General features: G+C 41.1%; 1 protein-coding gene across 8 annotated transcripts in view; it reads right to left on the bottom strand.

The window, feature by feature from the left end:
* LOC145354895 (uncharacterized) overlaps positions 1–14,241 on the bottom strand; it is a 169,568-nt gene that overhangs the window by 19,625 nt on the left and 135,702 nt on the right. For 7 of the 8 annotated variants that reach the window (XM_080206495.1, XM_080206498.1, XM_080206499.1 and 4 more), the window contains 3 exons: positions 12,905–12,943; positions 8,372–8,927; positions 567–683 (listed from right to left, as the gene is read on the bottom strand). In XM_080206495.1, the coding sequence (XP_080062621.1) occupies positions 567–683; positions 8,372–8,927; positions 12,905–12,943 (712 nt within the window). The remainder of the gene's footprint in view (positions 1–566; positions 684–8,371; positions 8,928–12,904; positions 12,944–14,241) is intronic. The other variant, XM_080206497.1, reaches the window with a different exon arrangement.

The raw sequence follows: 14,241 nt of genomic DNA, 5'->3' as shown, positions 1-14,241 counted from the left end.
TCTGAATTTCTGGAGGAAATTCAGACAGTGACAAATCCACCAATCCGCAATGAATTTCAAATGCACAGAAGACAAATAATCAGAGTCAGACATGCAAAACTCTCAGCACCAAAGCCATGCACTAATAGAGGACATAGAGAAAAGACGCATACATATAGCTCAGTATATACGATCACTCAGCTGTGCTGTCCTGATGGCAAAGGCCAGAGATGTGACTCTCATCGGTAACCCCAAAAGTTAGTTTTCATGCCACATATTAACATGCAAACAAAGAGGACGAAACACAAAATAAACTGGGCATCAGTAAAAATTTACAGCACTGGAGAGGTGTGCTGCATACAATATAATACACAATGTGGTCCTGGAGTTGTATATGTATATATTTACAACTATACAAATACAGAACTTTTCTTGATATGCTATTTTTTAATTAAACAATTAAGAGCAATGAATCATTATTTAAATACAGGAATCCAGTCGGTGAGCACAAAATTTAGTATTAACAAGCTCAATATGACCGATCACAGTCCTGAGTGATGTAGCACAATGGTTATCTTTTTGCTTACCTGAAGAACATAACCATCCCGTGCATTGTGCTCCCTCTCCAGAGCCGCCCTCAGCTGCCCTTGCAATTCTCTGTTTTGTTCATGCAACCTGAAGATCTCCTGATGTGACTGTTCCAACTGTTGAGATAAAAAGCATAGCTCATTGAAACAGTTACAGTTTCCTAAAGGGGGAAACAGATGACTGGGAACAAGAATTGCTGAGGAGTTACAGAACAGAATTACAGTTCTTTATTGAAGCACTAGATTCTGACAGAGGTTAAATAATTGGTAAAGGAATTATACTTCTCTATTGAGGAACTAGATAAACAAAGTTATAATGTCAAGAGGCTGACAGAGTGCAGGTTTGCTGAGGAGAGAAAACTGGCTTGAACAGAATTTCAGCACCGAGATAAAATAATACTGAATTTGTAAAACTAAGCAGCTATGGTTCTGAATTGCGACTGTTGATTGACAGCTTACTTATATAATCTCACTACAACATATATTTGGTTACATATTTGTGAATGAAGTGTATTTGGCCTGAACAGGAATTCAGCACTGAAAGGTTGATAGCTTGAAATTATTTTCATTTATTTCTGAGTCCTTCTGAATCAATTTATCACAATGAGACAATGGAAACCAATGTTGTGCAGAACTGAAATCACAAGATACGATAATCATGGGGGAAATTAGTACAAGAACTAGAAGAATCAGATGGGCAAATGTAGGCTAGATGAGGAAATCCTAGAATGCTTTTGAGATAGTTTCTTAAAATAGCACCTTCTGGAGCCAACCAATGAACAGGCTGTAGTAGGTCTGATATTGTGCAACAAGCTCGAAGTAATGAATGACATTATGTGAAGGTGCCCCTCAGTAGCAGTATAATTTTCTCTAATGTTGGCGTTGTGTATTTTAGACAAACAGAAAAGATGTGGTTTGCACATATAGATTCAAACTAACAATAACAGATTTAGTCTAAGAGCTTTTTCTATAAAAACTAAAATAAAACTGCAGCCCGCATAACATCCAAAAGACATGACCATCAAATCATGTCACCAGCTCCTAAAACAATCATACAACAACTTAAATATATAACACCCTTTCCTTTTACTTCTGTGGTCATGACAACAAATTACTATGATGTTATACATAGGAGATTCAGCAGCTACATTGATCTGTAAATATACTTGTGAAAGATCAATCTTGCTGAATTTCTGCTTACCTGAAAACTCAGCAAACAAATTTTAAATTAAAGGGAGCGGCTATTGATCAGCACATTGGATTTATGGTTGTTTTAAAATCACCACAAATACAAACTGGACCATCTGAGTTCATGACAGGTACGATAGGGATAGCTCTGTCACACATTGTAACCAGTTATGACACACCAGTATTCATACGTCGTGCTAATCCTTTTTCAGCCTTGGGACAAACTGCATATGGCACCGCTCTTGCTTTGAGACTTTTTGGTTGACTATTTTATTTATCAAGAAAGTACTGTAGGTCTGTTTTGGCATCAAACAACTTGTTTACAACACACCAGTTAAGCTTTACCTTCTAACCACAATGTCCCAAGTAGAGCTGGAAAATTTCCACAGACCACATGGAGAGGCAACTCTGCTGTTTTTCCATTCAACTCTACATTGACCATGAAGTAACCTTTTAACGGCACAATCTCGTCCATGCGTGTTCTTAAAATCACATCAGCTGGTTTTAAAGGAAGCTGCTTCAGCACTTGTTATTTAGTCTCAGGAATTAAAGATACAGCTGCACCAGCGTTAACTTCCATCTTAGTAGATTGTCCACTTACCTTCGGAATTACCCAGAATCTGTGACTCACCTTGTACGAGTAGGGTTCAGTTGGAGCTCTTCACAACATTTCTGGATACTCTTCTTCATGATCATAGTTCTTCCAAATTGCAAATTATTTTTCTAGAATGCACCTTGTTCTTCTTGAAGGTACCTAGATTCTTCTTCTGTATATTCTTCTAAGCGGAGGCTGGTCTAGTCCAACAAGCTTTTGCAATGTGATCCATTTTGCCACAAACTCTTGCATTTACTATCCTTGTTTCAGCAATCACTCATTATGTGGCCCATTTTGGCACATCTGTAACATGCTTGTTGCCCTTTTAACTTTTTTTGGGCAGTTCCCAACTTGTGCATCTTTATGCCTGCACCAAATTGTGAAACCTCTTTAGCAGCCAGTTCCATCTATTCCATCAACATTGCGATTTCTATTGCTGACTTTAAAATCAAAGCATGTTCAGACAAGGTTGAAGCATTTGCAGCAATATTCAGCCAGAAGTGCCAAGTGGATGATCCATCTCGGCCTCCTCCAGCATCTCAGATGCCAGCCTCCACCCAATTCGATTCACTCCATGTGATATCAAGAAACGGCTGGTGGCACTGGATACTGCAAAAGCAACGGACCCTGACAACATTCTGGCAAGTGTATTGAAGACTTGTGCTCCAGAACTTGCCATCAATGTGGACAATTGCCATGGTACGTCCTGTACACAAAAAGCAGGACAAATCCAACCTAGCCAATTACCGTCCCATCAAGTCTACTCTCAATCATCAGAAAATTGATGGAAGAGGTCATCAATAGTGCTATCAAGCAGTACTGCTCAACAATAACCTGCTCAGTGATGCCCAGTTTGGGTTTCACCAGGGTCACTCAGCTCCTGACCTCATTACAGACTTGGTTCAAACATGGACAAAAGAGCTGAATTCCAGAGGTATGGAGAGAGTGACAGCCCTTGATGCCAAGGCTACATTTGACCAAGTGTGGCATCAAGGAACCCTAACAAAACTGGAATCAATGGATTCCATTGATTATTGTTACTAGAGAGGCAGTGCTCGACAGACTGGAGGGACTGATTGTGGACAAGTCCCCAGGACTGGATGGAATGCATCCAAGGGTTCTGAAAGAAATGGCAGAGGTGACAGTGGATGCCTTGGTGATTATTTTCCAAACATCGCTGGGTTCCGGGGAAGTGCCGGAAGATTGGAAAACGGCTAATGTTACGCTGTTGTTTAAGAAGGGTGGCAGGCAAAAGGCAGGGAATTATAGGCCGGTTAGTTTAACATCTGTTGTAGGTAAAATGTTAGAATCTGTGATCGAGGAGAAAATAGCGAGGCATCTTGAGGAGAATTGTTTGATAGAGCAGACGCAGCACGGTTTCATTAAGGGGAAGTCGTGTCTGACGAATTTATTGGAGTTCTATGAGGATGTGTCTAGGGCGGTGGACAGAGGAGAGCCGGTGGATGTGGTCATTCTTGATTTTCAGAAGGCGTTTGATAAGGTGCCTCACAAGGAGGTTATTACAGAAGGTCAGGGGGCATGGAGTTGGGGGTAGGGTGTTAGCGTGGATAGAGGATTGGCTGTCAAATAGGAGGCAGAGAATGGGGGTCAATGGGTGCTATTCGGATTGGCGGTTGGTGACTAGTGGAGTGCCCCAGGGGTCGGTGCTAGGGCCTCAGCTATTTACCATTTATATAGATGATCTGGAGGAGGGAACCGAGTGTATGGTGTCGAAATTTGCTGATGACACCACGATTGGTGGAACGGCAAATTGTGCGGAGGGTGTGGAGAGTCTGCAGAAGGATCTAGATAGGCTGGGCGAATGGGCCAGGAACTGGCAAATGGAATTTAATGTTGGCAAATGTGAGGTTGTCCACTTTGGTAGGAATAATGGTAGGAAGGACTATTACTTACGTGGCGAAAAACTGCAGCATGCGACGGTGCAGAGGGACCTCGGGGTCCTTGTGCATGAGTCGCAAAAACCCAGCCTACAGGTGCAGCAGGTGGTCAGGAAGGCGAATGGGATGCTGGCCCTTCATAGCGAGGGGGATTGAATATAAAAGTAGGGAGGGAATATAAAAGTAGGGAGGTCTTGCTGCAGCTGTATAGGGTACTGGTGAGGCCACAGCTGGAGTACTGTGTGCAGTTTTGGTCGCCGCACTTACGCAAGGATATTTTGGCCTTGGAGGGAGTGCAGAGGAGGTTTACTAGGCTGATACCGGAGTTGAGGGGGTTGAACTATGAGGAGAGGCTGAATAAACTAGGCTTGTACTCGTTAGAGTTTAGAAGAACGAGGGGAGATCTCATTGAGACATATAAGATGATGAATGGGATGGATAGGATAGAGGTGGAGAGGCTCTTCCCGCTCAGAAAGGACAGTAGGACTAGAGGGCAAAGCCTCAAGATAAAGGGGGGGGCGGTTTAGAATGGAGTTGAGGAGGAACTTCTTCACTCAAAGGGTGGTGAATCTCTGGAATTCTCTGCCCGTTGAAGTGGTGGAGGCTGCCTCACTAAATATTTTTAAGACGCGGGTTGATAGGTTTTTGATAGGCAAGGGGATTAAGGGTTATGGGGAGAGGGCGGGAATGTGGAACTGAGACACAACAGATCAGCCATGATCTTATTGAATGGCGGGGCAGGCTCGAGGGGCTAGATGGCCTACTCCTACTCCTATTTCTTATGTTCTTACGGATATCAGGGAGCAAACTCTCTACTGACTGGAATCATATTTAGCACAAAGGAAGATGATTGTGCTGTTTGGAAGGGGGAGGCAGTCATCTCAGTTCCAGGACACCCCTGCAGGAGTTCCTCAGGGTAGTGTCCTAGACCCAATCATCATCAGCTGCTTCATCAATGATCTTCCCTCTGACGTGAATACTTTTCACTGTATGTTAATACATGTGACAGTAATAAATCAAATCAAAATCAACACTGTGCATTCATCAGTGAACATCCCTACTTCTGACTTTAGGGATGTTCACTGATGAATGCACAGTGTTGATTTTGATTTGATTTATTACTGTCACATGTATTAACATACAGTGAAAAGTATTCATGTTCAGCACTATTCACGACTTCCCAGATACTAAAGCAGTCCATGTTTAAATGCAACAACATCTGGACAATATTCAGGCTTGTGCTGACAAGTGGCAAGTAACATTCATGCCACACAAATGCCAGGCAATGACCATCACCAATAAGAAACACTCTAATCACTTCCCCTTGACATTCAATGGTGCTACCATCATTGAATCCCCCATTGTCAATATCCTTGGGGTTACTAATGACCCAAAACTCAACTGGACTTGCCATATAAACACAATGACTCAAAGAATAGGTCAGAGGCTAGGAATACTGTGGCAAGTAACTCACCTCTTGATTCCCCAAAGCCTGTCCAACGTTTACAAAGCACAAGTCAGGATTGTGATGGGATACTCCCCACTTGACTGGATGGGTGCAGCTCCAACAACACTCAAGAAACTTGACACTATCCAGGATAAAGCAACCCGCTTGACTGGCACCACTTCCATAAACATTCACTCCCTCCACCACCAACGCTCAATAGCAGCAGTGTGTACGCTCTACAAAGTGCACTGCAGAAATTTACCATAGATCCTTATTCAGACAGCACCTTCCAAACCCACGACCACTTCCATTTGGAAAGACAAGGGCAGGAGATACATAGGAACAGTATTATCTGCAAGTTCCCCTCCAAGCCACTCACCATCTTGACTTGGAAATAAATCGCCGTTCCTTCGCAATCAATGGGGTCAAAGTCCTGGAATTCCCTCCCAAATGGCATTGTGGATTAATCCACAGCACATGGACTGCAGCGATTCAAGGAAGCAGCTCACCACCACTTTCTCAAAGGCAACGAGGTTTAAGCAATAAATGCTGGCCAGCCAGCAATGCCCATGTCCCACAAATGAATACAAAAAAGTAAGCAATCTTCTTTGGATATTTGGAGGTCACAAATTAAACAATTTCGAGGAGAATCTTCTAATGACTCACCAAACTCACGTTGTGCCAGCCTTTTTAAGGTTGTCGTAAACTCTGCAATGCCTTCCATTTGATTTCTTCGGTGGAGCCTGAACTGTTCTGTGATGATCAGTGGCTTGGGATAGTAATGCTCTTCAAGGATCTTTGTCAAGTCATCATCAGTTTTAGTTCCTGACTTTGCTGGATGAACTAAGTTCCAGAACAAATTGACGATACTTCCAATTGTACTGAGAATAGCTGGTTACAGCAATTCATGTGCAATTTTATTTGCTAGTACAAAGTACTGAAAATGCATTGCATAGGAAGTCTATGATTCATTTTCTTAATTGAAAGGGCCCATAGAACTGATTTGACCTGTCATTTCTCTTGCAGGCAGGAGTGACTCGAGACTGCTGAATATTTTATTTCACTGTCTTTCCATTACTTACGCTTTTATCCTCTCTATTATAAGCATACAAAGCACATCCAACTTTTTATTTCTTACTTAGCATTCATTTACTGGCAATTCAATCTTTAATTCTATTGTTGCTTCTTCCCCAGCTTTCTAATATTTGAAGCTTGAGGACTCACAACTCACAATGTCTTTTTTCCCTGTACTTAGGATATTTTCTCAATGTTCTCAATGAAACGAAATCTTGACATGTCACCAATTTTATTTTTGTAATATCTTAATTATGTAAGGGGTTGTGGGTTTTAAACAAAAAGAAAATATGTGGTTTACACATGTAGATTCAAACTAACAATGACATATTTATTCTACATGTTTTTTCCTGTATACAGTACAAATCAAAACTAAACAGCAGAATGTGTAACACCTTAATGACATCACCATCAAACCATATCACCTGTTCTTAAAAGAATCATACAGCCACTTAATATAAAACAAGCAGCAAACGTTATATGATTGAATTTAAGATCAATTTGAGGAAGAAAGAGTGGGTCCAAGACTAGTAATTTTAAATTTAAAAAAGGACAATTATGAGGACATGAAAGCAGAGCTAGGTAAAGTGAACTGGGAAATTAGGTTAAGGTCCATAGATTTGCCATGACAGACATCGAAGCAGATATTTCAGAATTCACAGAATAGAAATATGGTAAGAGAAGGAAATATTCCAAGGGGAGAGTCCATCATCTGTAATTAACTATAAAAAAGCTAAATATAGTGTCAAACTTAAAGGGAAAACATATAATTGCATAAAACTGGGTGGCAGATCAAAAGATTTGACAGAATATACAAAAGCGAAGAGTGACTAGAAGATTAATAAGGAAAGAAAAATTAGAATATATGAGATAAAGTTAGTGAGAAACATAAAAGCAAATGGTAAAAGTTTCTATAGACATTTGAAAAAGAATAAGTGAGGCTGGGGAATTAATACAAGGAAATAAGGAGATGGCAGAGGAATTGAACAGGTATTTTGCATTGGCCTACACTGTAGAGGATACAAATAACATCCCAGAAATCCCAAGGTGGCACAATGGTAAGCACTGCTGCCTCACAGCGCAAGGGACTCAGGTTTGATTCCAGCCTCAGGTCACTGTCTGTGTGGAGTTTGCACTTCCTCCCTGTGTCTGCGTGGGTTTTCTCCAGATGCTGTGGTTTCCTCCCACGGTCCAAAGATGTGCGGGTTAGATTGATTAGCCATGCTAAATTGACCCTTAATGTCAAGAGGATTAGCAGGGTAAGTGTGTGGGGTTGTGGTCAGTACAGACTCGATGGGCTGAATGGCCTCCTTCTGTACTGTAAGGATTCTATGAATTTTTTGTACCTTACAGGATCTAAAAGCAATTAAAGTACATGTTAGATTGAGAACATGTTAGAAGTGAAAAGAGCTTGGATCATTTAGAGAAATTTGAGAGTTAGGGTGAGAAGATAAAAAGATGGCCTTCTTTCAAAGGTTTCTTACATTCTAAGGCATTAATAAAGATGGAATATTGTTCTAATTTTACATATCTAAGTCTTTTCTGTTTCCACAAATAATTGAAAAATCAGCTACAAAGTCTTACATGATTGGTCAGTCCTTACCTCCTTGTCCAGCATTAATGGCGGGTCCTGAGCAGGGGGCAGTCCTTCACTGGAGGTTGGTGTAGTGAGAATTGGAACTTGTTTCTCCTCCCGCAATGGTGTACATTCCACCTGTTGCCATCTATGCTCAATTTCAACATCAACATTTTTAGCTCCCGGGGATGTGGTGGCCCCATCCACCTCCATCCTGTTCACATCATCGTAATCCAAGGAAAAAGAAGCATCTGTTGTCTCAAATCGTTTACGTCTCTCCTCTCGCCGTCGTGCACGGTCCCTTTCCAATTCCTGACAGTCTGTTTCAGAATTAGTCATGGTCCTAAGGTACAGGGAAGTGGGTCTGTGAACATATCCGACACTGGGTCGTTGTTGCGTGGGACGAAATTCTGCCCAATCAAATGTTCTTGAGCGCCCTTCTTTTCTACGCTCACGGGCCCTGCTTTTCTTCTGCTCAGCTTCTAAACCAGCTCCATCCATCGAGGTTACTGCTATTTTTGCTCCATTGACAGATGTACCTTCAAACATAGTTCTTATTTTCAGCTTCTCCTCCGGGATGTTCCTGTTAGAAAGCAAAAAGAAAGAAAATTGTAGCCATTGGTCGATTAAACACATCAACTACTCACATCCCCAATGATTTAGCAGCTCTATTTTGGAATGTCTTTTGCTTCTTTGAATCTTACTTATGACTGTTTTCCTGTATCGGATTACTTGGCTGTTGGGAGGAGGGGCATGAAAGATACGTCAAGTTGCGACACACTCTCATCAAACTGTGGAAAGAGCTTAATGGAGCAGTTGATCTTTTCCTGCCCATCAATTTTATTAGTTTACATATTCACAAAGTGAATAGATTTCATAGAGTAGAAGTGAACAAAATGTTTTCTCTAAGACAAAAATTCAAACTAGAGATCATAAATATGATAGCCACTCAAACAAAATAGGGAAATCAGAAGCGACTTTACCCAACAAATTGCTAGGATGTAGTACTATAACATAGAGTGATTGTGGCAGATAGCATTTTTAAAAATTGTGTCTCATTGCCCAGGCCAGCATTTACTGCCCAACCTGAATTGTCCTAGAGAAGATGGTGGTAAGCTGCCTTCCTGAACTGCTGCAGTTCATATGATGCAGGTGCATTCACAATACAGCTGGGGAGTTCCAAGATTTTGACCCAGTGATAGTGAAGGAATATTATTTGGTTCAAAGTGAGGATGGTATGGGGCTTGGAGCAGAACTTGAAGGTGATGGTGTTAGCATGTATCTGCTGGCCTTGTAATTCCAGGTGATACAGATTGAGAGTTTGGAAGATGCTATTGAAAGAGTCTTGATGACTTGAGGCAGTGCATCTTATGGATTGTACACACTGCTGCCAAAACACATCCGTGGTGAAGGAAGTGAATGTTCAAGGTGGTATATAGAGTGCCAATGAAGTGGGCTGTTTTGTCCTGGATAGTGTCAAGTTTCTTGAGTGTTATTGGAGTTGCACGCATTCAGGCAAAAGGTTGAGGAGTATCCTATAACATTCTTGACTTGTGCCTTGTAAATGGGGAGACAGCAGGTGGGTTACTCACTGCAAAGCTTTCAGCCTCTGACCTGCTCCCGTAGCCACAGTATTTATATGGCTGGTACAGTTCAATTTCTGGTCAATGATAATCCCAAGATTGTTGAAGTGGGAACTCAGCAATGGTAATACCATTGAAATAATGGGAAGATTATTATATCTTTATGGACATGGTAATTGTCTGGTATTTTTGTTATAAATGTTACTTACCATTTATCAATCCAAGCCTGAATGTTGTGCAGGTCTTACTACATAGAGACAGTGGCTATTCTAGCATCTGAGGAGTTGTGAATGGTAAAAAACATTTTGCAATCATCAGCAAACTTCCCACTTCTGACCTTATGAAGAGAGAAGGTCATTGATGAAGCAGCTGAAGATGGCTGGACCTAAGACACTACCCCGCTGAACTCCTACGGCGGTGACTGACTTGAAATCAATGCCGACAGAGTTAGATATTTCCTTCCACCATAAGATCAGAACTAGGGATATTCAATGATGATCTCATAAGGTTCAGACCACTCAAGTCCTCATATACCAAAGTAGTTTGTGCCTTCATGAAAGGGAGGGGTGACAGGCTATTCAACGATGGGTGCTAACATTGCAGGTCTACTGCACAGGCAGGAACACTTGAGCGCAGTCCATGAATAGTAATCACGAGTAGGAACGTTGGCTGGTTCTCTCTTTGAGGTCAACTGGTAGTTTTATTACATACAGTATTTTATCCTACATAATCCAATTTACTGTAAACTGCAGACTCCTTATCTTGAAGGAGCAAATTATAAATGAGGCAGTGTACAGCTGATGCTGTACTACAGATACTGAAAACAAGTATCAAGTTTCCTGTAAAAATTTTGTACCATTCTCCAAGGACAAGGTGATTTTTGTTAAGCTGCTTCCAAGTTGAATGATCATATTGGTACAAACTTCCTGGACCAGTACAAGAATAAATTGCATTTATATATCATATTTAATGTTGAAAGACACCTTAAAGTGATTTGTAGAAGCATAAGCAACAAATATGGACATTAAGTCACAGAAGGAAAAATTAAGAGAGGTCACCAATAGTACAGTTAAAGAGGTGTGTTTAAGGAGGATATTAAAGGAGGAGAGAGAACTTGAAAGGCAGAAGGGTTAAGGGAGGAAATTGCAGGGCATGAAGTGAAGGGGAGAAGGATGAATGAGAGACAGACTTCAAGGGAATAATGCATTTAGGGAAATGGATAGGGAAGACAGAGTGGATTTTTTGGTTCTGGAGGACATTCTGGAGAAAGGGGAAGTTATGTCATGGAGTGATTCAAACACGGATGAAAATTTAAGGCATCAGGGATTCAGAAACTTGCACAGATCAGCAAGTTCAGGGTGATGGATGCCTGGGGATCAATGCAGGATAGTTGAAGGAGCCAAGCGAGTTGATAGAAAGGTTGTGTCAGGTGCGATTAGTATACATGGGGAAGCTGACATTGCCACAGAAAGCATGAAGATGACGAAGAGGAGGTAGTTCAAAGATAGATCACTGATGGAAATTCTGTATTTGCAATAATAATGAAACAAATGTAATCAACTGAAGGACATCCCTCTGAGTAGAAGCATTGAAGGAGGATAATGTGGTTGACAGTGTCAAAGGCTGGAGAGAGAAAGTAACAACTTATATATACACACCACGATCACAGTCACAGAGAATGCCCTTTGTGATTTTGGTTTAGGCCATTTTGATGCTGTGGGAGATGTGGAGAGCTAATTTGAGAGATTCTTACAGGGAGCTGTTGGAAAGATGAGTGCAGATTTGGGATGGGACAACATGGAACAAAAGGGACAGTGGTAATGTGGATGAATAATAGCAAGCAGAGAGTAATGGTCAATGAATATTTTCCAGGAGGAAAGTTTGTAATGGTGTTCTCCAAGGGCCGGCATCAGGACCCTAGCTTTTCCTGACATATGTTAAGATCTAGATCTTGGTGCGTAGGGGACAATTACAATGTTTGTAGAACAGCATTTAACAATGATGAAGTATTGAGAGGACAGTGTAGAACTTCAAAAGGACATAATCAAGTTGGTGGAGTAGGCAGAAAGGTGACAGATAAAGTTCAATGCAGTTAAATGTGAGGTGATACATTTTGGTAGGAAGAATATGGGGGAGACAATACAAAACAAAGAGTAAATTTTTTAAAGGGGCATGGAACCAGAGGGACCTGGGTATATATATGCGTAGATCATTGAAGGTGGCAGGGCAGATAGAGAGGGCAGTTTTAAAACATATGATATTCTGGACTTATTAATAGGGGAATTGAAGGTTATGCTGAACTTAAAACAAGACACTAATTAGACCTCAGCTGGAATAATGTCTACAGTTCTGTGTGCCACACTATAGGAAGGATGTGAACTCATTGGATAGAGTACAGAAGAGGTTTGCAAGATTGGCTCCAGAGATGAGAAACTTCAGATATGAGGGTAGATGGGAGAGGTTGTGATTGTTCTCCTTGGAGAAAATAAGGTGAAGGGGCGATTTGACATAGATGTTCAAAATCATGAGGGAGCTGGATAGAGTAGGCAGGGAGAAAGAGTTCCCATTTGTAATAAGATCAAAAACAAAAGGGCTCAGATTTAAAGTGTTTTGCAAAAGAAGCAAATGTAAGGTGAGAAACATCTTTTTCACACCGAGTGTTCAGGTCTGGAATGCACTGCCTGGAAGTGTGATGGAGGCAGGTTCAATTGAGGCGTTCAAGAGGGCATTACATGAATAGAAACAATGTGCAATACTATAGGGAAAAGGTAGAGAAATAGCACTAAGATGCTTGTTTGCAGAGTCAGCACAGACACAATGGATCAAATGGTCACCTGCACTGTAAAAATTCTGAGATTCTTTGAACGTATTCTTTGGAGAGGAAAGGGAAGATAAAATGTTTCCAATAAACATCAAAACTACATGACACATGCTCTAATCACAAACAACAAAATGACAGAGATAGACTAATTCCAACCTTTGCTTCAGCACAGACATTTTCAGAGGAAAGGTCTTCCTATGTTGCATTAAAAGAAAATCAAAGATTCATAAAGCACTGCAGAATCAGAAGCACAAATCGATTCAATGTTAGAAAATGAAATACAGACGAGAAAAGGGTTTGTTGTGTTTGCCAAACCTATCTTTATATGTGTAAAAGTTCGATACTACATTAGTCAGCACATTCCTTAAATACCAAGCTCCCAATGTTGCCAGATGATCTGGGAAGGGGAATAAGTATTTATAAGGTCAATGAAGTTGTTGTTTATTTCCAAAATTATTCATCACCCTTGAAGGTTCTAGTCTTAACTCATGAATGGTTGTGTAGTTTATGCCATGACTATTCCATTAGCGATCTTGTTGCTTGTCTTTGGACCTCAGTTGGTTAGCATTGCTGCCTCACAGTGCCAGGGACCAGGTTCAATTACAGCCTCAGGTGACTGTGCAAACTCCATAGACATTCTCCCTGTGTCTGCATGGGTTTCCTCTGGGTGCTCCGGTTTCCTCCCACACTCCAAAGATGTGCAAGTAAACAAAGTGGCCATGATGAATTGACCCTGAGTGCCAGGAGGATAAGCAGGATAAATATATGGGGCTATGGGGGTAGGGCCTGGGTGGGATTGTAGTTGGTGCAGATTCAGTGGGCCAAATGACCTCCTTCTGCACTGTAGGGATTCTATGAATCTCAGGAACTCTGCTCAGATACTTTGAGCCATTTGCTATTGCTGTAAACACTTCCAAAACCTCTGACAAAGACTGACACCACAACTTCTGAACAAGCTTCCATTAAAGATATATTTGTGGCTATCCAGTTTGCTCTCAGATCTTTTGGTGCTGTTGCTAATGGCTCTGACAGGTTTTCTTTAACTCAGTGGTTTCTCTGAACTCTGTGCCCTTCTCCTGGCTTCATGTCAATGATTTAATTTGTTTGTCATGCAGCACTATTTTCTTTTCTGATTGGTCCCTTTTACTTCAACAACTTTATCAAAGCACTTGTCCCTTCTGCTGTATGCTATATTTTGATGTCTTCCATTTCACAATTTATCAAATGGCTCTCCTTTGAGCCACTTGCTTGTCTTGCTTTACAAGAGGAAATTCAGCACTGCACCCTTCTTTGCCACATACTTTATGACTGAGTTTGCCTTTGTCGTTTACATTTAACTTTTCAGGTCTTCTGTACTCTGGATTTTGATAAATCCCTTTCCAAATAAAGCCAGTGAGAAGCTTTTCATAGTTACAAGAAGGAAAGAAACAGACCCATTAAGACATTTCCAATGACAATAAGGTGGCCCAGTCTGCAAATAGTTTATTTTGTGG

The sequence above is a fragment of the Carcharhinus amblyrhynchos genome, chromosome 18 (genome assembly GCF_965287045.1).
Source record: "Carcharhinus amblyrhynchos chromosome 18, sCarAmb.v2.hapA, whole genome shotgun sequence".
NCBI lineage: Eukaryota > Metazoa > Chordata > Chondrichthyes > Carcharhiniformes > Carcharhinidae > Carcharhinus > Carcharhinus amblyrhynchos.
The sequence above is the reverse complement of the archived record's forward strand: the minus strand, read 5'-3'. Positions and strand labels throughout refer to the sequence as shown.